Below are 25794 nucleotides of genomic sequence, written 5' to 3' on the forward strand. Positions count from 1 at the left end.
GACCCTGGGGCTCCCTGCTGTCTGCGAGAAGGGCTGTTTCCTCAGTCTCTATTGTTCCCTGCCTTCCTCTCTCCCCTCAGTTCTTTCTCTCAGTTCTTTCTCTCCCCGTTCATCTCATCGTTCGTTCAGCGGTCTCGGGTCTCTGGAGCTCTGTTCCTCTCTCTCACCATCCCCTCCTGAGTCCGCATTTCTCTCTGGCTTGACCAATCCCTCTCTCTTTCTCTCTTTCCCGGCTCCTTAGGTCTCCCTTGCTCTCTGTCCCCCCTCCAGGGCTTCAAAGCCTCAGCTGACAGACCAGTGGAGGCCAGGGCCCAGCCTCATCACCAGAAGGGCGCCCCGTCCACAGTCAGTGTTGGAACAGCTCAAGGAGGGCCTGTTGTGCCCAGAACTGGCACTGGTGGGGAACACGCTGCTACTGGCAGCTGGTGGGTAGCATCATCCCACCCGAAACACCTGTAGTGCCAAGGCTGATCATTCCTGTTCTGTTTGAGACACTGCAGTTGTCCCATTTTCCAGAGAAGGAAACTGAGGTTCAGAGGAAGGGATTTGTTCAAGATCACATGGCCAAAAAAATGGTAGAGCTGGGATTTATCCCAAGTTCATGGGTTTCCAAGACTCCTCCGTCCTTGCGAAGATCACCCTCAGGAGAGGAGGGGTCGGCGGGGAGCTCGTAGAGGGGTCTCAGAGGCCACCGATGGAGAGTCTGTGCAACTCTTCATTAGACAGACTACACATTTTCCATGTCTCCACGTGATCCCACAAAAGCAGGGCCACTTCCTAGATGCCCTGCCTCCAGCTCCCCCAACTACACATACAATACACACATACACGCACACACTGCAGCCTCTCCCCTCATTCTAGCGCCTCTATTGGAGTCTGGGGGCTGTTTGGAGACATCAGGAGTCAGAGATTGGGTTTTATGGGGCGCATCATGGGGCTGCTGGTGCATGACTCCACCTGGCGTGCCGGCCCCGGGCACCACCTGTCACCACCTGGTACTCGGCAGGTTGGAGTGAGTGGCGGGGGAGGCTCTGAATGCCTCATCGACTCTCCCCTCCACCTCGGTCTCCCACTGGCAGGGAGACAAGAAGCTCGGCCTTCCGCTCGGCAGAATTAATCTTGCAGTCATCCCCCCCTCCCCACCGTTCCTGCTGCCCCTGCCCCTCTTGCATCAACAGCTTGAAGGGCTGTCTGATCAGTGATTAGCTAGTGCCTGGACAGAGAATCTAGGGCTGGGCCAGGGCCCAGGGACCCCAAGGGCTGGGGGCCGACTCCAACATGGAGAAGGGAGTGTGAAAATAAGTGTGCATTCAGCTGTGAGTGTGCACGTGTGTGTGTTTGAGTTCATGTGTGTTATTATGTATGTACTATGTAAGTGTGCGAGCCATACCTAGTGTATGCATACAGGTGAGTGTGACTCCAGAGTGAGTGTGCATGAGTGTGGGTGTGAGTCTCGTTCACCATGTTAACACTCAAAGCCAAGATGCTGCTCCATGCCTGGCTCTGCTGAGAGCCACTGACAGAGAGAGGAAAGAGCGGATCTCTCTGAGCAGGCATGAGTGTGCGTTATTGGTGTGCATCAGCGTGCGTGAGTGTGCGTCAGCGTGCATGAGCATGCATGGGGCTGCGGAGCCTGCATCCACATCGTCCCCACACCCGTGTCTTTGATGTTCTCCTCCTGAACTTGCCTGAGGCCCGCCTCTGCTTGCGGAGGGGTCCGTGTATCTGCTGGCAGTTTCGGGGGGAGATCCCTGGCCTCACTCTCACTCACCCACAGGTGTGATCCGGACGGCTGTGCCCGACCTTGACCGCGAGAGCCAGGAGCGCTACGAAGTGGTGATCCAGGCCACAGACATGGCGGGCCAGCTGGGCGGCCTCTCCGGCTCCACGACCGTCACCATCGTGGTCACTGATGTCAACGACAACCCACCCCGTTTCCCTCAGAGTAAGCGGGGCCTTCCCAGACGGCGAGGGATGCATCCGCGTCCATCTGGTAGACCCCCAGCTCCCCTTGCAGCGGGCTTCCGTGGCGGGGGTACCGTGGGCGTCCATTCATCCTTCCAGCCGCCCACTGAGCTCATGCTTCCCTTTAGCTGTCCACCGAAGAGGGACTTGAATCTGTCTATCCACCCAAGTCACCCATTCCCTCCAGTGCCCCTCCTATCATGCTTCTTGCAGAGAAGTCCTCAAAGTTGTCTGATTTTCCACACGGCCAAGTAACACAGTTACCAACCCACCCCTCACCTTGCTTCCTGCCACAGGGGAGCCCCCGTTTGTCTCACCTCCAGCCCCTCACTGGCCCTGCACACATCCCACTCCTGCTTAGTCTATGTGACCTGCCCCTGACCCAAGCTTGCAAAGGGAAGGGCTGCGGGCTGGACAGGGGGTTGGGGGGGAGACACAGGGATGTAGACAGAGGCTGTGGCCAGACCCAGGCCAAGGCCCACCCATGCTGCACGGAGAAGCGGGGAGGGATGGGGGCTGGAGTGACAGTTCTGTCTCCCCCCCCCCCACCCCGATTAGCCTCGAGGGCAGGGTGCTGTGCTTCTGAATTAGGAGGTCTTTCCACTCTCTGCCTCTCCTGGAACAACAGGGGACCGGGGCTGGTTCTCTGGCTGAGTCCCCCCACCTCCCGGTCAGCCAGCCCCTCTGTCCAGCCGTGGGCCCAGAGCCGCGCCGGGGAAGCCGGGAAGCCGCCGAAGCTGGCAGAGACTAAATGCCGCAGGGAGCCGGGCTGATCCCTATCGGGGAGTCATTACTCGAGGTCTGCTGCTCTCACATTAGGCCCGCCACAGGGGACTGACCCCCGAGAGATAAGGGAATCCAATCCCTTAGCTGAGAGCGCACCGTCATCGGGGCCTAGTGCCTCAGCCCAGGCTCTGGGCGGGGTGGGCCGAACTGCCAGCCAGCTCTGTGTCGCCAGGGAGCCGGGGGCAGAGCCGGCCCCTACCTCCACGTGGAGTGGGGAGCTTTGAGGGTCCGTGTGGAGGGGTGGGGCCCACCCGGGCTTCTGTCCAGTTGTGCAAGGCTCTGTGCCGGCTCTGAGGGGGAAGCAGTGGGGCAGAGCAGAGAAGAGGGACCCTGGCCCAGGAAGATTCTTGTCTATTTGTTCATTGATCCGTTCCCTCTTTATCTTTAACATTTCTTTATTGTGAAATACGCACGCCAGCAGAAGGCTGGAAAGTAAAAATGTCCAGTTTGACAACTAATTATAAAGCGAACCCTCCTGGAGACCACACTCCTGGACCCCAGCGGCCTCCACGTGCCTTTCCTGAGCCCGACTGTCCCCCACACCCCTTCTTCCAGGGTTGACCATGATCCGCTATTGTGACCGCCGCCTCCTTGCCTTAGAGTCAGCTTACCTACATCCACATCACCGAGCCCTATAGCTTAATTTCACCTGATTGTTTAACCTTAGATGAGTAGACTCATACCATATAACCTCTTTGTGTCTTGCTTTTTTTTTTTCCTCTTAAAATTATCTTCGTGAAGTCATAGGTTGTTGCTCATTGCTGTAATGCGTTCATCTTCATGGCTGTACAGTGTCCATCGTTTATCTGTTCTGTGTTGATGGATGGTTGGTTTGTTTCCGGTTTGAGGCTATGATGAAGGACACTGCTCTGAACGTTGCTGCACCTTGCGAATGTCTCCAAGTGCTGGTTTGCACGCGTTTCTCCGGTGTATATACACACTGGAACAGGATAGCCGGCTCATGGGATATACTCAGCTTCAGCTTTACTAAACAAAAGCCCAGCTGTGCCCCCCATGGAAAAAAATGCACGTGTCCACTGTAGCCCATCCTCACCAACACTTGCTATTGTCAGACTCTTTAATCTGTGTTAACCCAGTGAGCGTAGACCCATGGTCCTTTGCATTCATTCACTCCCTAGTCACTCACACATTTCATTTACGCGACAGTCTGGTGTTCTGCCAAGCTCGGAGAATGCCTGATGAATAAGAGATGTGGTTCCTGCCTTCCAGGAGCTCACACCAGGGACAGAGGAGACAGGAGAGAGCAGGGATAGAAGAAGCAGAAACTGATAGGGAAAGGCAGGAATCCTTAACAATGGGATAAGCTTGGTGGCCCTGGGGCACAAGACCGGAGCCTGGAGGTCAATCTGAGAAGGCTCCCTGGAGGGGTAGGAATTGGGGAGGGCACAGCAGAAAGGAGAATAAAGAGGGGAATGCCTAGAGATGAGAAATTATAAGGACCTCAGGCAGGCTGCAGCTGGGGTCAGGGAGAGGGAGGCTGAGGCTGCGTAAGTGAGCAGACACCAGGCAGCAAGCATCCTGTAGGGCAGGCCAGAAGGCTGGAGGGCTCCATCGCAGAGCAGCGGGGAGCTAAGGAAGGGAGTCCAGTCGGGGAGTGGCACAGATTTGGAAAGAGCCCCTCTGGCTGCCGTGTGAGAATGATTCAGAGGCCACCGTCCACACAAGGGGTGTCCAGACCTTGGGGAATGCAAGAGGCACATCCTGAGCTCCACAGGCCCTGCGTCACCTGCACAGGCCCCTCATGGAGCAAATCACCCTCATCTCGACCTCAGCTCTGGGAGAGGCGGGTACTGTCTGTGTCCCATCTGACCTCATTCCCTCGCGTTTCTGCTCTGCTTCTCCCCTCTAGCCACAACGGAAGTTGCCATTCTTCAAACATACCGGGCATCGCACCCACCCCAGAGCCTTTGCACCTGCTGTCCCTTCTGCCTGGAATGCCCTTTCCCACAAATCTGCTTGGCTTACTCTCTCACCTCCTTCAGGCTTTTGCAAAAATGTCATCTCCCCAGTGAGGCCTTTCTTGATTACCCGATCTGAAACTGCACACACACCCTCATTGGCTTTCCCCAGGCCCTTTCCCTTACTTTATTTTTCTCCAAAGTACCTATCACCATTTGATACACCACATGTTTTACTGATGTGATTGTTTGTGTCTTTCTCTGCCTGGTAAGAGGAAAGCCCTGTGAGAACTGGGATTTGGGTCTGTTCTGCTTGTTGCTATGACCCCAGTGCCCAAACTGCACCTGGAACACCATAGGTGCTTAATAAATACATGGGAAGGAAGAAATCAATGTCGTTAACATCAATAGCAGTAGGAAATCGATGTGAAGCCCCACTCTTTTACCATAATTTGTTCCATTTATTGAGTAGCTACTATGAGCTAGACACTGTACTAAGCACTTCCCACGCCTCTTCGTCTAAGTTAACTGGGATAATGACAGTGCCACTAGGAAGGCACTATTCCCATTCTACAGATGAGGAAACCAAGGCTCAGGATTACACAGTCAGGACTGACTCCAGGCCCTGAGCCTTGATCACTTTGCTCCTCTGCACCCCTCCTGGACCGACAGGGAAACCGAAGCCCCAAACACTGCAGGCATTTTTCCTATCAGTCAGCAAATCAGCCCAGGGTCAGAATTAGGACCCTCCTCTCAGCACTGCCCGCTTGGGAGCCCCTTCCAGACACTGCCCTCCCGGGAGCCCATCTGGGCCCCCCTTCTCATCTCTCCTAAAGGTGGTGGAAGTTGGGGTAGGTGCTGCCCCTCCATCTCTGTTCACAGCTGTATCCCCTACAGAGATGTACCAGTTCAGCATTCAGGAGTCGGCCCCCATCGGCACAGCTGTGGGACGAGTGAAGGCTGAGGACTCAGACGTGGGTGAGAACACAGATATGACATACCACCTCAAAGAAGAAAGTGGCAGTGGCGGCCACGTGTTCAAGGTCACAACGGACAGCGACACTCAGGAGGCCATCATCGTAGTGCAGAAGGTGCGGCTTCCCCAGGAGGTGGGGGGGGGGGTAATGCGGTGTGCAGACTCAGGGTGGCGGGGCTGGGGCGCCTTAGAGCTGCCACATAGCCCTGATCTCTCTGGGGACCCAGGACCAACCTGGGGAAAACAGTGATGGTATCAGTCTTATTTTACAAATGAGAAAATGAGGCACAAAGAAGATAAGTGGCACAGCTGGCTGTGAGAGCCCGGATTCAAACCAGATTTGGATCCGTGCTCAGAATCACTGCATTGAACTCCTTCAAGTTCATGCCCTTCGTGCTCATTTCCTTTAATCCTCATGCTTCCCTCTGAAGAGACATCAGTCCTTAAGCCCATTTTTACAAGTGAGAAAACAGAGGTACAGAGAGGGAAAAGGGCTTGTCCAAGATCACACCTGTAAGGGGCAGAGTCAGGATTTGAACCCCAGTCTGGTCACTCCAAGCTCTTTCCTTCCTCAGTTCAACAGCCCTCCTCCCCTACTGACTAGCCCAGGAACCAAAAGCTAAAAGAACAAACTCAGGGGAGTTTGGAGGAAAACTAGGGGAAGCGTATGGAGATCAAATGAGAAGCAAAAATCTGTCTTCCAGGACTTGGTCGTGGGCTTGGCAACTCAGTGCCGCACAGGCCTCTGAGACCATCACCCCAGCCTTGCTCTCCCATGAGAGGTCAATCCCCTGGGCTGGTCTGCAAATGCTGGTCGGCCTTTGTACGCCTCCAGGCTGGGGTGCCCACTCCCTGCCACTGTCTGGCTATTTCTCCTCCCATTCAGCCAGAACCTGTCTCCATCAGCAGATCAGAATCTGCTCCCATCAGCCTGGGCCCTGCCTTCTGGGACCCACAGCAGCGTCTGCAGTCTACAGCCCTTCATTCACTCAAGAAGCACATAATGACCTGTTCTCTACCTGGCCTGGAGGGTTTGAAAAGAGTGAAGGCTCCCAATTTCTTCAGCTACTCCCCAGAAGATTAAAATATAGTAGCTATTACTTATAGTAAAGTGTATCCGAGGTACCAGACGCCCTTCAACTGCTCATCATGTATTAACTTAATCAATCCCTACCACAACCCTCCGAGGTACTATTATTGCCCATTTTATAGATGAGAAAATTGAGGCCATGGCAATTCAACAATTCACATCCAAGGGCATGCATCTCGCAGAACACAGTAGGGCTACGAGCCCAGGCAGTCTGGCTCCAGAATCCAGAATGCACCACGATGTGGCTTTCAGTCTTCTGAGTTCCATTTGTCCTCTGGAAGATGAGCCCATTTCCCAGACGGGGCTCAGCATCCCAGGGCAGCAGAATCAGGCCCCAAGCCCAGCCTCTGCATTTGCTCTTAATCCCCAGGCTGCCCGTAACCCCTCCCCTGTCCCAGGCACCACCCCCCAACACACGGGCTCCAGCAGAGGCGCCAGAGGTGTCTCCGTGGAGGCGCAGAGCCCACGCCTGATTGATGACCTGGCTCCAGAGCCCATCGCTCACTCACGCCTGGCTCTGGCCTGCCTCCCTGCATCCTGATTTCCCAGGCAACAAGACGGAGGAAGGAGGAAGGAGGTGGCCGAGTTTTCTGCTGGAGAAGGTGGGGGCGGGAGGTTCTGAGAGAAAAGGGTGGGTCTCTAGGCACAGGGCAGGTCTCCAGGAAGGTCACCCTTGCCACCCAGATAGCTCCCCCCACACGACAGAGGCGCCTGAGCCCCACCACTGCTATGTCCCTGGATGTCGTCTTTAGAAGGCCGGAGCCAACACACAGCCTCGAAGCTCATTCATCAGAAGGTCACCCGTGAGCACTCCCTAATGAGAAGCAAGGCTCAGCACGGGTTTAGCCAGATTTCCAAGGAAAGCTCTCGGGCAGCCTGGCTTAACAGGCTCAACTCACATTCGTTGCTGCCGCCTGAGGACCTGGGAAATGTCTCCTTAACGCACAGAGCCGAGGCCCAGAGAGGCTAAACTGATTGCCCATAAACACACAGCGAGTCAGCAGCAGTGGGCTTTCCTTGCCTGGGGTTAAGGGCCAGGACTTGGGAGCAGCACTGCCAGGGTTTGAATCCTGCCGCTGCCTAACTGTTAAGTGACCTCGAGTTCCTCCGGTGCAAAAGGAGATAATCACAATGCAGGCCTCTTAGGGATGTTGTCAGATTAGATGAGTTAATGTATTTAAAGCACTGGCGCACACACTAAGTGTTCCGTGAATTAGTAAATTGATGAAATGCCCCAACATACTGTGCTTCCGGGGCGGGAAGTCAGATGTCAGATGTCAGGGTCCTTTACCCTGATGGGCTGTGTGACCCTTGGCAAGACTGTCCCCCGCAGTCTGGCTTCATCCACCCGCAACCAGGAAAGGCTGGTCTGGGTCTCCCAACAGCGGGTTTCCTATGCAGCCCACCACTCCCGGTGCGTCCCGCCCCACGCTGAGTCATCGTGACCTTGGGCCCGCCCCGCCCCCTCTGGGCCCACCTCCCCGACGTTCTCTTTAGGCACAGAGCTTGTGGGGCCCACTCACCCGCCTTCTGCTTTCTCCCCGCAGCGCCTGGACTTTGAGTCCCAGCCCGTGCACACCGTGGTCCTGGAGGCCCTCAACAAGTTCGTGGATCCCCGCTTCGCTGACCTGGGCACGTTCCGCGACCAGGCGATCGTGCGCGTGGCCGTGACCGACGTGGACGAGCCCCCCGAGTTCCGGCCGCCCTCCGGCCTCCTGGAGGTGCAGGAGGACGCGCAGGTGGGCTCCCTGGTCGGCGTGGTGACGGCGCGGGACCCCGACGCCGCCAACCGGCCCGTCCGGTGAGACCCCCGCCCGGGGCCACGCCTGCTGCCTGCTCTCCCGCCACCGCCCCGAGGACGGACTGCGGGCAGAGGGGGAGGGGCGGGGGGCGGAGAAGGGGGATAAGGACGCAGAGATGCAGCTCAGAGACAAAGGAAACAGATGTGAGAATGATCACAGAGAGTCAGGGGGACTCAGGGCAAAGAGGGAGACCCAGGTTTGACAGACACCGCAGAGTGAACCCGGCTCGCCCCCGGTCCTTCTCTCTGTCCACGGTGGCTCACTCCCTCGGTGCCCACGGCCTGTCCATCCACAAGCCTGTGACCCCCGATTCCACTCTCTTGCCCACCCTGCGATCTCAGCGGCTCCCCGTGGCTCCCTCAGGCACCCAAAACTCACCACGTTCAGAACCGAGCTCCAGGTCCCTCCACCAAAAACAACGACCCCAGCCTTCCAGTCCCTGAAGTCAAAAATGTTGGAGACACCCGGCCTCCTGTCTCACACCTCCCTCCAGCCTATCAGCAGACCCGTCATCCACACTTAAGCGGCCTACCCGGAATCCAACCACTTTCTCCACCTGCGCTGCTATCCCCTGGTCCAGGCCCCCATTTTCTCTTACTTGGATCCAGACCAGATCCCCGCACTGCCCTCCTCCCCACACTGGTCTCCCTGCTTCTGCCCTGCCCCTCTTTAATCTAGAACTGCCTCTGGGCCAGACTGATCCTGTCGAAATGGAAATCATTTCTGGGCCTTCCTCTGCCCAGGGCCCCCCAGAGGCACCCATCTGGCTCAGAATAAAAGACCAAGCTCTCCTAATGCCCCCCAGACCCGTGAGATCTGGCCTCCCTGTAGGCTTTCAGACCCTTCCTCCCAAGGCCCTCCTTCCTAGTTCACACAGCTCAGCCACCCTGGCCTCCTCACTGCTCTGCAGGTGCACCAGGCTCACTCCACCTCAGGGCCTTTGCAACTGCTGATACCCCTGCCTAGAACATTCCCCCCCTTAATATCCCCACTATTGGCCCGCTCCCTTCCTCCAGGCCTTTGCTCAAGAGTCACCTTCTCAGGGAGGCCTTTCCTGACCACTCTTTCTAAAATTTCAACCCCACCCCAGCCCCCAGCCCCAACACTTCACATTCCCTTTCTTCATGTTTCTCCCTCCTCAGTAGCCTTCGTCATCGTCTAACACGCTACCTAGTTTTCTGGCTCCGTGTGTGTCTCTCCTGCTACAAGATAAGCTCCGTGAGGGTAGGGAGTTCTGTGTGCTCACCACTCTACCCTCAGGGCCAACCCGAGGCCTGCACTCAGTGGACACTCGCTGACTGCCCTGGTGAGTGAATGAAACATAAAAAGCAGAGAAAAACAGAAAAGAGAGAGACAGAGGCTCAGGAGCCTGGGGAGAGACCCACAGTAAGAGGAGGAGGGAAGACCATGAGAGGAACTAAAAGAGGCAGAGGACCTGCCTGACCATGTAGAAACAGGAGATTTGCTGAGAAAGCCAGAAAGGGAAAGATAGGGAGAGACAGGGGCGAGCAGGGAGGGAGGCAGGTGGGTGGAGGGGAGGGGATGCTGCAGCTCTGTCAGTGTTTCTGGAAGGGTTTGGGAAGTCCCTGACTGTGGCTCAAGTTGGAAGAAGGTCAGGTAGAAGAGACCGGAAGAAAGGTTGTAACAGAAATAATCCAGAGGAGGCCAGGGATTTTGGGAGGGCCATTTTTGGACAGACCAGAAGGAGATTCCTGATCTCCCTGCTTCCTCCCTGAAACCCCTGTACAGAATCAGTAAGTAATCCCTGAACTAACTATTTGCCGGTCTCTGTGCGGAATTGAAGAGAGGGAGAGGGGAAGCTAATTTGAGGATCTCTGCATTACATGGTTCCAGATGGGAAACATTCCCCTCATCATCTATGTGAATGGTTCTCTGGGTTGTGCAGTGCACAGCCTGTGCAATCCTACATGGCAGCCCTGGGTAATGACAGAGAGATGCCATCCTGCTTGACTGCCTATGGGCTCCCAGATTGGGACATACCCTCAGGGGTCTTAAAAGACTTCCTGGAGGAGGCAGGAAATGAACTGATCTGGTATGGTCAGGTGTATGGTCAGGTGTAAATACGAGGTGAAGGGCATTCTAGGCAGAGGAACAGCTTGTGCGGACATATGGAGGCAGAGGTAGATGTGCCGGAGAAGAGCAGATCGTGATGGCTACAGTGGACTGAGGGAGATGAGGCAGCGAAAGTGAGGTCTGGCAGGCCTTAAGGGCAGGCTGAGGAGCTCAGACTCAGGCCAGAGGGCCAGAGGACTGGGGTTGCCTCTGCCCTCCTCACTGCCAAAACCGTCCTGCTTCCTCTGAGCTCCTCTGCTGCCCTTCCACTCAGGCTGTCCGTCGGTCTGTCGGCAGCCCCCTAGCCTCTGGCTGGGCCACGAACCTCTCTCCCTCCAGGAAGGGATTATCATCACCCTTGTATGTGAGGAAACAGAGGCCCAGGGAGGGGAGGAGGCGTTCCTGGGCTCCCCTGGGGAGTTGAGAACCAAGAGTAGGAGCTGAGTCCTCGCAGCCTCCCAGGTTAGTGCTCCTGTGTGCACTCCCCTCCCCTGCACTGTCGCTCTCACACCCCCTCTCAGTCTTCTCCCTCCTCCCTCCGCTGGTTTCCCTTCCCTCCGGCTTTTATCTGCACTGAAAGGGCCAACTTTGAAACCAGCTTCTCACCTTCTTTCATCTCTCTTTGCCGGCCCTTTCCCTGGGGCTCCTCAGACAGGGAGGCGGTGAGGAGCCTGAGACAGCTCCAATTTAACACCACAAACATTTACCCAACTCCTCCTCGTGTGCCGAGCCAGGCCCGGGGACGGGGACGCAGGCGATGACTCAGCGGAGGGCAGAGCTGGGGATGAGCGCCCTCTCTGCAGGGGACAGACATGGAAACAGGAGGCCAGTGAGGGGCCACTGAGAAACTGAAGGGCTCCTCCCAGGGCACATGTGGTACCCAGAGCCCAGCTTGCCTCCTCAGCTCCTCACTCCTCAGGTTCGTGGACTGAGTCTGAGTCAGTGCCTACACATTGAGTCAAGGGGGAACCAGTGGTAATAAGACCTTGTCCCTGCCCACAGAGAGTTTGCCTTCTCCCAGGGGTAGATAGTCATCAAGTCATAAAACATTTGTTGACACCAGTCAGGAAATAATTGCTGATAAGAGCCATGAAGGAGTTAAACAGAGCAATAGGATAAGGAGGATTGGGACAACAGGGGCTACTGCGGATGAAGTAGTCCAGGAGTTGGCAGATGAGCTGAGATCAGAATGATAAAGTGAGAGCCAGCCTGCAAAGATGTGAGGAAGAGCATTCCAGGTGGAGGGAACAGCAAGTGCAAAGGTCCTGGGGCAGAGGCAGCTTGGTGTGTTCCTGGAGATGAAGACATGGTATCCTGGGAGATTTTACCTAACACACTAGGCACCTGCGGAACACAGAGATGCAGATATACAGAGCGGTTTTTCCGAGTTCCTGTACTGGGGAGAGTGGAAAGTACCTCATCTTGTTGCCTTTCCCCCTCAGGGGGTAACATACGCAGTTTACAAATGAAGAAACTGAGGGTCAGAGAGGAGAAGTGACTCTCCCAGTGTCATTCAGCTTGAAGCGGGCAGGAGTGATTTAACCCATGACTGTCTGCTTCCTGAGTTCAGCCTCCTGGAATTTTACCCCAGCTTCTTACCCTCTCTGTGGTTAGGTGTCCTCCCCGGTGCATAAGGCACAGAGATGAATCAGACATAGGCCAACACAAAGGCTAGGCCCCCATGTGAAGGCCTCTAGTAACACATCTAAGTTTGAGTGGTCTTGGGCTGAGGGCCGGGGCTTGAGGACTACAGAGCTCCATGGAGAGGCGAGTGCTCAGGGCACAGGAACAAGCCCAGGCTCCCCCAGGTGACCCCTAGCAAGGCTGAAGAGCTGAGGTTGGCACAGGGAGACAGTGTTCCTGGTTGGAGTGAGGGTGAGGGCCGGGAAGCAGGAACAGAGTCGCAGATCCAGGAGGTTACGTTCAGCAGCAGCATGATCAGCTGGGTGAGCTCATGTCAAGGTGGGCAGAGATGAGGACAGAGGGGCACTTGGGCCAGCCTGGGAGGGACCCTGAATGTCAGGTGGAGAAGCGGGACTCCATGCTTCAAAGGGAAACCTGGGAAGCTTTGGAGGGAGGGAGGAGAGTGCTCAGAGGGGCTCAGATGGGCCCATCTCTGGGTTAGGCAGCCTTGCAGAGAGTCAGGCCCTTGATCAGCCCAGCGTAGTCCTCCCTACACCCTGGTGAGCCTTCTTCAAACATCAAAACCAGCAAAGCCCACACTGGACCCGAGGGAACAAACCCTCATTTCCTGCCAGCAGTCCACAGTGGGGTGCATCAGAAAGTATGGGGGTTCTGGAATCAAAGAAGACCTGGGTCAGAATCCCAGCTCAGTTGTAGAACTGTGGGAAGATCACGGGACCTACAGTAAGCCTCCGTTTTTCCATCTCTTTAATGGGCATCATGGTAGTACCTGCCTCATTCATTTATTCAAAAATTAGGTATTAAATGTCTACTGTGTTCTACTAGGATCTGCACTCGGTGCTCCCAGGGTTGGAGGGAGGCTTGTTTGGCACATAGTAGGCTCTCAAGAAATGGACGTTAAACATGTTCCTTTGTGGCCTGGACACCCATTTCTACCCTTCAATCTGCAGCCTGTACTAATCACGTACAAATTCCCAGGCATCGTGTTTGGGCTTTGAGTATGTGTCTTAAGGCTGGGGGCGGGGAGTACGTGAGAAAGAATCACAGATGGGGTAGAGTCAGCAGAGAGGAATCCCCGGTGGGGGGACTGGGGGGACGGGGAGCCCCTTCTGCATCTGAAGAGACTCTCCCTCTAGTAGCTCAGGTGGGGGCTGCATCATTCAGCCTTCGAGGCACATATGTACATGAATCCCCCCACCGGGGAGCCTGGGAGGGCGGCACACACGGGAGCCTGCTGCCTCCCGGCTCTGTCATGCCCGCGTGCACACTGTATGCACAGATTTACATGGATAGAAACCACATAGTGCACGCCCAGGCCAGGAAGCAGGACCCTCCCCACATCCCCCACCCTGACCTTGACAATGGCAGCACTTTGTGCCCTTGGAGTGTGTGCGAGTGTCTGCAGGTGTGCCTGGCCGGCCCTCAGGTGGGTGCCCGTAGACAAGGCCCCGCACAGACATGGGTGTCCACTAACCAGCCCTTTTGACCCAGGGCAAGGACCCTTGCTTCTCTTAGCCCAGTTTCCTCATCTGTGAAATGGGGGTTATAACAGTGCCTGTGAGGATGGGAGGAGCTCACGTATGGAAAGGCCTCCTACAGGCCTGGCATGAAATCTTGTCTGGCAAAAAACACAGGAGCTAATCCACGGGGCATGTGGCAGGCTCCTAGCACCGCTAGAAGTGTTCCACTGATATCTCCTTGTCCAACCCTCACAGCTGCTCAGTAAGGTAGACATTGTTATTGTCTCCATTTTTAAGAGGAGGAAACCAAAGAACAGAGAGGTCAAGTGATTTACCCGAGGCCACACAGCTAGGTTGCAAACCTGGGCAGATGCGCACCTGATCTGCGCTCCTGACCACCATTCCAGGGCCTACCTTGCAAGTGTGCACAGACATGCACACACACGCACCACACACTAGCCGACACCCATCCACACTCTCTCTCTGCCCTCCTCCACCCACACCTGCTCTGGTTCCCCTCCCTGCCATCCGGTCCTGCTGACTGAATGAGGAACGGGACATTCTAGACCCACAGCTGCCCCCCACCCTTCCCAGCCTGCTGGAGATACTCCAAGGTCCACTTTCCCTACATAGGGCCTCCCAGCCCCCACCCCCCATCCCGGGCGCAGGGACCATACACCTGCTGGAGGGACTCCTGTGTCCCCCTAACCAGACATTCTGAATAATAATTAGAATAACAATTGTTGTCTCTCCTGGAGTAATTTTCCCGGAGCTCAGCTAGGCACCTTATCCCCCTGCTAGGCATTTAATCCTCCCAGCAACTTGCAAGGTAGGATTATCATCTCCATTTTGCTCAAAATTAAAGTTCAAAGATTGAAGTGACTTGTCAGGGGCATCGTGGACTTGGATCCACACCCAGTGTTAAGCAGCTGCCTCTCGAGCCTCAGCTTTTCCAACAGCAAAGCTGTATCTCACACACACACAGGCACACACACACGCACACCACTCACATATTCAGGACACACACACACACACACACACATGCTTTCCACCCACAACACTGACCAGACACACAACTCCTGCTCCTACACGTGAGGTCCCTAAGCCTCGCCTCCGCCCCCCCCCATTTTTGCCAGGCCCCACTCCTCGCTTCATGCCACACCCCTCCATCCCTCCCTCCCTCCCTCCCACTCACTGGCTGGCTTCCTGAGCTGGAACAAAACCACCTGGGCTCAGCCAGCCACACTGACCTGCAGCCCCAAGTCTTTTGCTGGTTAATGGCAGGTCCCTGCGGCCCGCCCCACGGCCTTGGGAACAGCTGCCTCCACTTAGATTCAGTGCATGCCCCCCCCCCTTCCAGGAGGGAACAAAAGAGAAAACTAGGAGGAGAGAAAAAAGGAGGGAGTTCTAAGCAGGAACAGGAGAAGCGAGAAGGTGGTAGGTTTCCTCCCACAAACCCTGTCTCACGCCCCATCCTTGACCCAGCGATCAGGAGCCCAGGCTATGTCAGACCCTGGCCCTCTCCTGGACTCTCTTCCTGCACTGGTAAAATTAGGAGGAGGTTCCTTCCAACCGAGCTGACACTTGGAGTGTGGTTCTACCTCCTTTGGACCCAAACATTTGACAGGCCCAGGCTGAGGGCAAAGGAGACCTGAGCCTCCATGCTTTGCAGCTTTGGGTGGTTCAATGAGCTAAAAAAGAACTCTGGGTAGAGAGTCCCAAATTTGGGTACAAATTCCAATTCTGTGACAGACAGTTCCTGTGCAATTTTGAGCACGGTCATCACTAGCCCTCATGGCATCTTCACATAAATAAGGAAAAGATCCCTTTTTGAGAAGATCCTCCCTAGGACACCTGGCAAGCTGAGCACTGGGTAGACTTTAACCCCATTTCACCCTTCAGCCTGATACCTTTGTGCAGGATACAGCCTGCTCAACCATACTTGGCCATCCTAAGCTTGGCAGGTTTCCTTTCTGAGCCTCAGTGTCTTCATCTGCAAAATGGGAGATCCCTTCAGCTTCACAGGATGCCGGGCAGGGACCTCATGTGTCTCGTTTGCCCTTTTATCCCCAGGACCTAGCACAGGGCAGTACAGAGAAGGCACTGAGTTAATGTCTAGGCATGAAGGAGTGCACGAAAGGATGGCTAAAGGAAAAGCAGGCTGTACCTATTAAGTGCTGTGCTAGTGGAAGGAAGTATCATCTTGGGTCTGAAGCCCCCCATACACTTTCACCCAGGTCAGGAGGACCCTGGTTGGTTAGGGACAAGGGGGATGTGGGCTTAGCAGCTTAGGGACAGGAAGGAGAGTTGATGGGGGCTCAGGAGACTGGCTGTAATGCCCGCTATCCCCATACATACAGCCTTTTCCAGTTGGCCATAGTGTTCACCATTTTCACCTCCACCCCTATAACTATGAAAAGAATAAGGGATATCACCTGTGCCTATGCCCAGACTCATGCATTAGCTCCTCTAACCCACACCAGCATGAGGGAGTATAGGGCACCCCCTTTTCCAGATAAGCAGACGGAGGCCAGGGAGGTCCAGTGACTTGCCCAAGGTTACACAGGTAGACTAAGTAGCCTAGGATTCAAACGCAGCTCTGACTACTCTCCAGGTGTGGACAGTCCCACTGGGTGTCATTATTCCCATTCAACAGATGGGGAAACAGAGGCCTGGGGAAGTTGTAATGCAGCTAAGCCCCACTAAAGGGTCACTTCGGGGCTTTGCGCCTCCTGCAGGGGGCGTTTCTGATGCCCTCGCCTCCCTGGGCCTCAGTTTCCCCCTCTAGGAGATGGGAAAAGGGTCCCTTTACTCCCTGTGGGAGGGGCCGAGTGGATCTGGCTGAGCTCCGCCCCGCCAAGCTTCTTTGTCCTCGCCGCACAATGCGCCCTTGCTTGGCATTCGAGGCCTTTGTGGGCCGTGCAGCCTGGCTGCGCCCCCGCCTGCGTTATCAGCGCAGGGAAGCGGAGGTCCGAGCTGGCGGGGCCTCTCTGGGCCGCCGCCCGAGACATGTGTTGGACACGGGCCTTTCAGGCCTGGAGCCGCCGCACAAAGGCCCAGGAAGAAGGCGGAACAAAGGGCTTTTTCACGCGGCAACTGAAAAGCCGCAGATTAGCTCGCGCGTGCTGCGCAGGCGGGGAGGGGCCGCCGGCCATCCCCCTCAACCCCCACACCCCGCACTCGCTCAGCCCGTGTGCCCGGCCTGGGGCCTCCACACCGACCCACTCTCTCCTGCTCAGAATACCCCTCGGCCCCCACCCCCATCCCCGACAAGTCCAAGCCCCGAATTCTGCGCCCCGCGGGTGCGGATGCCCTCCTGCTTCTCCGTTCTCCGTTTGCCATTCTCTGAATAATCCCTACCCGCCATTCTCTGAATGATTTTTGCACCTGTTCCCACGCACCCGCCCACCCGTGCCAGCCCGGTCCCCTTCCCAAGCCCAGTTCTAGGGTCAGCTCTTAGGGAAAGGTAAGAATCGAATATACAGTGAGTGCTAGCTCTGTGCCAGGGACTTCGCCCACTTCCAGCCTCACAACTGTGGGGTGCAAATTATTAGCCCCATTACCCAGCTGAGGAAACCGAGGCCAGGAAAGGTGGAGGGTGGCCCATGGTCACACAGCAGGTGCCGGTGCCGCAGAGAGGCAAACCCAGATCCCTTTCCACCCCTTCTCTTTTGGAAAGGGTTTCTCTGCTCCTGGTGTTCCCCTCTTTAAGGGACGGGGGGAATGGTGGACTCGAGCATGGGCTCCACCTGGTGCCAGGGCACCTTCAATCAGTCCCGCCCTGCCTCCTTCAGGTACGCCATTGACCGCGACTCGGATCTGGACCAGATCTTTGATATCGATGCGGACACGGGCGCCATCGTGACGGGCAAGGGGTTGGACCGTGAGACGGCCGGCTGGCACAATATCACCGTGCTGGCCATGGAAGCCGGTGAGTCGGGGGCGGGGCTATCACTGGGGGAGGGACGAAGGCTGAGTGAGGGGCGGGGCTGAGGCGGGGCAAAGAGAAAGGAACCGGGCTCAGATGGCCTGGTCTCGAGAGGCAAAAGCTGAGACGGAGGAGCAAAGACCTGGGAAGGATCCCAAGCCAAAAGGCGAAAGCTGGTCGTGAAGCTGGATTTCTTCCCTCAGCATTTATTGAGCGCCCACTACATACGACGCCCTGTTTTAGGGACTGGGGATACAGCCCTTGAAGACAGAAAATCTCCTGTCGTTGTGGGGGAGCGCTAGACTCTCCCCAAACAGGTGTACCTAATGTCATATGATATAAAGTGCTAGTGAGAAACCGGCAAAGAAGAAAATGGGGGAAGGGGATTGGGAAGAAGAGGGTGTTGTTCGTTTTAGAAGAAGGCCTCTCTGAGAAGGAGACATTTCAACAGAGACCTTACGAAAGTGAGGGAGTCATGCCCATGTCTGAGGGAAGAGTGTTCTAAGCAGAGAAAACAGCCAGTGCAAAGGCCCTGAGGTGGTAGTTTGCCCAGCATATTGGAGGACTAGCAAGGAAGCCAGTGTGGTTGGTGAGGGGCAGAGGGTTCAGCCACTGTAAGTTCTTTGGACTTTACTCTGAATAAGGTGGGGATCATAGGACAGAGCTGAGGAGGGACGTTGCCTGACAGGATATCTCTGGCTGCTGCATGAGAATAGGTCTTTTGGGGGATGAGGGAGGAAGTTAAATGTGACAGTGGCAGGAAGACATGGCCTGGCCCAGGGCGACAGCCATGGAGGAGGTGAGACGTGGTCAGCTTTGGGGGGCAGGCTGAAAATGACATCCCAGGATTTTATGATGGAATGACTGACATGGAGATAAGAGAGGTGTCCGGGACTACTTCAAGGTGCTTGGCCAGGCTTTCGGGAAGAGTGTGTGTGTGAGTGTGTGTGCGCGCCACAGGCAGTTTGGTGCAGCTGGCACAGGTGAGCTACAGGGGGTGGGGGGTCTATGCATAGGGTCCAGATAAGTAAGGCCATGGAGGTGAGGAGCTGAGACCGTGGGGTTCACAGAGCCCCAGGAGAGGGGAGGGGGCAGCTCCAGACCTCCTCTAAAACCACAGCAAAGCTGCCTGGACCTCGTCTCCAGGCATCCCCCGCACCCCCTCCCCGCACCCCCCATCAGCTCTCAAGGTCCAGGAGCCAGCACAGCTGCCAGTAAGCAGTCATGACAACAGAGAAACTCAGAGCCTCTGAGCCTGGGGGGCGGGGGGGTGGGTGACGTTCAAACTTGCCCCTGCGTGTACTTCGGGGTGGGGGGGCCCAAGCCCCTCCTGGCCCTGTGAGCCCCCTGCCAGCCTTCCTCCTCCTCCCCCTGCTGGCGCCCTCCCACTTTGCCGCCCCAGCAGCCCGCGGGCCAAGGAAGTCCCTAGGCTGAAGTTCCCTCCATCTCTTTCAACTTCAGTTTAAAAGAAAATACAAAGCTGGCTCGAACCTCAGTGCCTGCTCCTCAGGAGCCTTTGAATCCACTCCTCCACCGCATGAAAGGAAGGTAACAAAAGGTGGCTGGAGAGGAAGTGGCGGCTGGACTGGGGGGAGGAGAGCTCCCCCTCCTTACTTCCCTGAACCTGTTCCCGGGGCAGCCGTGGGGGGGGACTGGCCTGGCTGCCAGGCAGAGACGCCGCCTCTCCCTGCCCACAGATACAGCTCCCCCACAGCCTGTCACCCTGTCTGACATCCCATTCTTGGGTTAAGCAGTGGGTCTGCTTGCACCGAGCAGCTCGAGTGGCATACAAAGTCTGTAATGCTGCCATTTCACGGAAGAAAGAATGTGGAGGGGACTCGCCCACCGGTGTTTAACTCATCCGTATTCTGGGCTAGAGGCTTTTCAGTGCCTTTATTGAATCATGATCAGTAACCAGCCAGCACCCACTTTATTGATGGGAAGATTGAGGCTCAGAGGATGTCTGGCTCAAGTCTGTCTGGCTCCCTCCGCAGCATGGCCAGGTGAGCTCCCTTTCCGGGGTCCTCTCTGCAATCTGAGCCCCGCCCCTCTCCCCCACACAGCAGTGCCTAGCAACTGACCTGGGGAAGATAAGCCTCTGATAGGAGACTGATCACTGGGCTAGATAGCAATCAACAACCCCGCCCAACTCTCACCAGGTATTAATCAATAAGAAAACGAATGGCTCCTGCTTCTTGGAGCTAGTGGGAAGATTCAATAGGATCATGCATAGGAAGAACTTGCCTAGTACTTAATAAGTGCTCAATTAGTGGTATCTATTGATCTTGACTCTGTGCACTTGACTTCAGCACCAACTCTGCACAAGGCATTTTACAGTAGTGTGCCCGCTCGTTGACTCTTCCCACCTGAGAGATATCGGTTCTGCCCTTTCCCCAACGTACGAAGGAGAAGGGAAATCATTTGTCCAAATTCCCAGCCCCAGTCTGTCTGACTCCAAAGCCCGGCTCTCACCCAGATCCCCCTCAAGTCACGTTTCTTTGGTGCCAGGCACGAATCCAGGACTGTCACAGATAACCCACCCACTCCAGCTTCTCAGCATCTCTGTGAGACAAGGGAAAAATTATTATCCCCACTTTACAGATGAGGAAATAAAGGCTCAGGGAGGAACAGCAATGGTTCCAAGGTCACAGAGCAAATCCATGCAGGACCAGGGCTCCACCGCCAGACCTCCTGCTTCCCAGCAGCCTGCCCCAGCCCCAAGTGCAATGCCAGTGGGTCTGCCTGCCCATGGCCTCCTGCTGAAGTATCCATTTGGCTCCTTTAGAAACAGAGGATGCTGGTGGGGTCACGGTGGCGCTACCTGCTCTGGGCATAACAAACAGGAGGGGACAAGAATCAGAGGGGAAAATTTATACACAGCGGCCAAGCTTGGTGAACACCTTGGAGAAGGCTGTACTGAGAGCCGCCGCTGTCATACTGGATTACCTCAAAGACTCCCAGCCACTTAGTATGCCGGCTCCCCTCTCCCCGAACTTCTGAGTCATCCATTCTGCCCATGCAGACGCTCCTTCCACTGACATTATCTTTAACGTTTTGTAATCATGAAATATTAATGACCGATATTGAATTTAAAGTACAATTTGTGTCTGAATCCTTCGGTGGAAAGGGCAGTTGTAAAGGGACAGTCTTCAAAGAGACGGGGGTGGGGACTTGGAAGGCCAGTGCTGGTGTGGGGGTGCCGGGGGCCGCATCCAGCCCCCCTCTTCCAGGGTTGTCTGGCCCTAAGCCGGTCTGGAGTGTAGGGTGGTGGCGGTCTCCAGCCACCAGGAATATCCAGGAGTTAAGCAGATTAGCGAGAAGCTTCCCCATCTGGGTCACCCCAGGCCACATACGTCTCACAGCACCCCAGTTTTTCCTGCAAACCATTGAGCATGCATCATGATTTATATATGTATTTATGTGAGTATCTAGTTAATCTCTTCTCCCCAGGAAACTGGACCTTCCACGAGGGCAGGGTCTCGTCCGCATTTGCGTTATTCATACCAGGCCTGGCACTTAGTAGGCATGTGTAAATATTTATTGAATGAATGGGTAAAGGGGCTGGCCCACCCGGTTAGGAAAGCAGGGTGGCGTGACAGGCAAGAACTGGGACCAGCTGCGCCAATCCCAGCTGTGTGAGCTCGGATAGCTTTCATTGCCTTACTTTTCTCATCTGTAAAATGGCCCTGTGTTTGATAATAATTTTACGATATCTTTACAATAAGAGCAGCTTCTGTTTATTTGAAGCTTATGATGTGCCCAACATCATACCGAAGGTTGTATATAAAGCATCTCGTGTCATGTACATTAGAATCTGTGTTTGTAAGGTGACTAGCATGGTTCCTGACACACGTTACGTGTGATTCATAGCTGGAGAAGGAATCCGAGGGGAGAAGGAATGTCAGAGGTGATGGACTCCAGTCCCCATCCCCCCTCCCCACTTTACAGCTGAGGAGACTGAGCCCAAGGAAAGGAAGCAACTTGCCCAAGTCCAGCAGGGAGGCTTTATGACTCCCAGTCCAGTGCTCCTTAGGAGGACAATAGGGGTGGGGGTGAGAGCTTGTGGTGGGGTGAGAGGCATAGTGCTCAGTTGCCACAAGGACACCCTCCGCCCCCCTCATGTCTGCCCCCAGCTAATGTTCCCGGGGGCCTCTCTTCACCGCCCATCCCAGGCTGGGTGCTGGGATCTGGTGGTAAGCAAGGCTTGGCCACTGACCCTGGAGCTCACAGGTAGGCAGGGGAGAGACGCGTTGACAGTGACAACACAGAGCAGAAGGGGGCAGTGGGCACTCAGGAGGAGCAGGGAGGGACTTGCCCACCCAGAGGGGAAGGAGGCCAAAAATTTTTCCCAGAGGAGGGGACATCTGAATTGGGTCTCAAAAGCTGAGGAAAGGGGGTTGGGTGCTCGAGGCAGAAAGACCCAGAAGCTCAGCTGTCCACTGGCCATTCTGAGAATGGGGAAGCTGGGGGGTGGGGCGGGGTGGGCAGAGGTTAGGGTGGGGGCCGGCTGGAGTAGACGGGGCGAGGTGAGCATGCAGACACCCACTGATCCTCTATAGGACTGGGTGTCCTCTGAGGAGCCAGACGTCTCCTGAAGACAGCAGGGAACCAAGGCAGGTCTTTGAGCAGAAGAGTGACATAGTCCGCTGTGCCGTTGCAATGTTCACTAGGGTTATGGGTGAACAGGAGGGGGCTGGCCTGGAGCAGGAGGACACATAGGAGGCTGTTGTGAAGCCTCAGGCTTAGACATGAGCTGGGGGTATCAGAGCAGGGCTAGGACAGGCAGGGAAGCTTGAGTGTGGTGCCGTCTGGGGAAGAGGCTTGGCACAGCACTGCCTGGAAGGGGCTGCTTCAAGAGGCACTGAACTTCCCATCAACAGAAGTGTGTAAATCAGGCCTGGACCCCTCTTGGACTGGGTAACTCCCGGAATCCAGTGCCTGCTGAGTACCTAACAGAGGCTGACCGGAATAAAGCTTTTGTCATGTCCGCGGAGTCTCCAGAGCACAGCCCAGAACATCAGGACCAGCTTAGCCTAGGAAGGAAAACTTTCTCCCCCACCCCATTCCAGAGTCCCTGATTCACCCCGAAGTCCTCCCTTCCCCTTTGGAGGACTACACGTACCCCCCTCCAACAAAGTCAAAGCCTCCAGTCTCCCCTGGGAAGCCAAAGAGATCATCAAAGTCTTGAGACAGAGAAGTATGTCCAAACCTCCCGCTCCTACTCAAGGTGAGCGGGGACAGGCCATGGGGAGCAAGGAACCCACTTTTGACAGCCCTGACACCCCTCCCCCGGAGCACCCCACTTGCTCACCCAGCCCCCCTCGCCGGCCTGCCCGCCCCGTCTTGGCCGGCGGGTAATTGGGATGATAAATCTTCCTGCCCAGCTGGCCAGCTCTAATCAGAGCCTGGTGTTTGGATGCAATTTAATTCTCTCTGGAGGGGGAGGGGATGGGGGGACGGGAGAAGAGGGTCCGGCTCAGCTGCCCACCCTCCACTGCAAGTGAGTGGGAAGGAAGTGCCTTCAAGCTCCCCCCAGCTCTTTCCCTCCCCCCACCCCTGTTTCTTTCTCCACCAGTCCCTCCCCCCCACCTTTCTCACTCCCACTCTTACAACCTCCCTTGCCTCCTTCTCTCTGGGCTTTTCTCTCTCTCTCTCTCTCTCTCCCCATTTGTTTTACTGATGAGAAAACCTTAGTCTGAAGAGAGGCAGGAACAGCATCACAGTTTGACTCCTTCCCAGATGGAGGGATCCTGGAGGGGGTGCACCCCCCCCCCCCAGAATCAGTCCATCTGAGGAGGTCTTCATCTCTCCCTGTGGCATAGTCAGGGATGCCACAGACAAAGAAACCCATTCATTCGACAATCTTTATTAAGCACCTACTATGTTCCATGCACATAGCAGGAAACAAAACAGAAATTCTGCTTACTTTCTGGTGGGGGAGGCAGGTAATAAGCAAGTTAAGTGGGTGAGTGGTATGGAGAGAAAGCAGGGAAGGGGGTGGCTGGTGGGATGGCAAGGGACACGTTTAAAGGTCATCAGGGGAAGCTCTCTGAGAAGGCATCTGGGCAAAGATCTGAAGGAGAGAATGGAGCAAACTTGGAGCAGAGCTCAAGAGAGGGGTAAGGGTTCAGGCTGGGGAGATCCCTGGAATATCACGTGCAGCCTGTTGGGCATGCGGGACTCGGCTCGTATTCTGTTAGCCCATTCTGATAGCCCAGGACGGAAGTAGTCAGGGAAAGCTTCCAGGAGGAGGCGGAGATATTTGTTTGGGACCTTGAGGCAAGTAGGACAGACAGATGAAGATGGCAAGAAAGGCAGTACCACCTGATGATCAGAAACTCCCCCCTTTGGAACCAGACCCAGGTTCGAGTCCAGATTGACCATTTGTTCCCTATGAGACCTTGGGCAAATTTGTTACCTCTCTGAATGGGTTTCCTCCTCAGTAAAATGTCAATCATACTAGTCTCCACCTCCCACAATGGTTGACGGGATGAAATGGGCCGCACAGACCCTGGCCCACAGCGCATGCTCCCTAAGCGTTCGCTGATGTCTTTCCGGGAAGTAGCACGTTCCTAGGAGTGCCCTTAACAGAGTCACCAGGTCCGCTTCCTCTTCCCTACCCAGTGGCCCCAGCCCTCCAAGTCCATGGTTGGTTCAGATACCGGGTGAGTGCCTGCCAGGGGCTGGGGTCTTCTTTGGAAGGGATCCAGAGTCTCACTATAGACAACCTCCTCCTCTTCTCCTCTGGGGTGTTTGCTTATGCTGTTCCCCGGGGCACACTTTCCCTCCCATCCGCATCACCTGATTCCTTCCTAGTTGGATCTCAGTCTAAAGGTCACTCCAGGGAAAATATCCCTGCACCCACCCGGCTCCTGAACCTTTATCTCTTAGCTCTTATGGGAGTCCTGAGTACTGTCTGTCCCTGCCGCTAGACTGAGAGACCGCGTAGGTCTTGCTCGCTGCTATGTCCTTGGCACAAAGGAGGCACTCAATTCATAGTCGTCAGCAAAACCCAGAAGCCTCAGCTCCAGATGGCTTAGTCCGATCCCATGTCCTTTATGCATAAGGGACTCTGAGGCCCAGAGAAGGAAGGCAACCTGCCCACGGTGCACAGCAGCACACCCCACCCAGTCCAGTCTCTTCCCAAGGCTCCCACTGAACAGCCCACCTCCTCGGCCTCGGGGCTCCCAGAGCTTCACCTGACACCTTCCCTGATTCCTAGCAAGTTAGCTCAGGGAAGGAGCCCCAGGCCGAAGCATGTTTAATTTTCATCTAGAAACCCGTTAAGGCTGTGGGCCTGTTCAGCTCTGGGCTGTCAATCAGCCTTCCTCAAGGCTGCATCAATTAGTTTAAAAATATTGAATGCAATTTTGCCTGACACAACATATTGCAGCTACTGCAAAATATAATTTATTTTAGAAGAAGAAATAATTAAACTAATTTGCATGTCAGTCAGCTGAACTGAGATGCCAAGAAGGGGGTTGGGACCCATGAAGGACCCAGCCCCGGGAGAGGGCACCTGCTGCCGGGCAGCGGGGAAGGGCTGCTTGGACCTGAGTCCGAGAGTAGTTGGTGCTAATCCCCAGGCAGCAGGAGGGCCTCCTGGCCTTGGATCTAGACCAAGCACTCGCCAGACCAGAGGCAGGAGACCCAGATCCAACCCAGTTCTGTGCTGACTCTCTTGTAGGTCTGGGCAAGGTCCTGGCCCTCTCTGGGCCTCAGTTTTCTCATCTACAAAATGGATTTAACAAGACCTCCTTTACAGATTGTTTTGAGGATCAAAAGAAAGATTATAGATAAGAAAGTTTGTTACGGATTGGAAAGTCCTGTGCAGGGTTGAAGATTAATTAATTGATGGAGTCTTTGTCTTATCCCAGAAACATTGAAGATGGTAAACTTATGAATTAATTATTAGCAATGATTACAAACGCTGTTAACTGGAAGGGTTTAGAGGAAGTCCACCAGAAGTAAGACAACAGGTTGGACTGGCCCACCTGCTAGTGGTTGGCAACCCTTGCCACATAGTAAATTCCTACAGCCATTAAAAAACCTCAGTGACAGAGCCTTGAGCATCAGTGTGTTTTAAAGGCTTCCCAGGTGGTTCTAATGTCAGCCAGGCTGGAGGTGTCTGTGATGTCATGGGCACATGGG

At 55.3% G+C, this 25794-nt stretch overlaps 1 protein-coding gene across 1 annotated transcript in view; it reads left to right on the forward strand.

Moving 5' to 3' along the window:
• CDH22 (cadherin 22) overlaps positions 1-25794 on the forward strand; it is a gene marked incomplete at both ends in the record, with an annotated part of 66287 nt that overhangs the window by 27667 nt on the left and 12826 nt on the right. Inside the window, 4 exons of the mRNA XM_080814657.1 lie at positions 1778-1945; positions 5568-5761; positions 8284-8537; positions 17510-17646. Of these exons, the coding sequence (XP_080670783.1) occupies positions 1778-1945; positions 5568-5761; positions 8284-8537; positions 17510-17646 (753 nt within the window). The remainder of the gene's footprint in view (positions 1-1777; positions 1946-5567; positions 5762-8283; positions 8538-17509; positions 17647-25794) is intronic.

The sequence above is a fragment of the Martes martes genome, assembly GCF_963455335.1.
Source record: "Martes martes genome assembly, chromosome: 9".
NCBI classification, from domain to species: Eukaryota; Metazoa; Chordata; class Mammalia; order Carnivora; family Mustelidae; genus Martes; species Martes martes.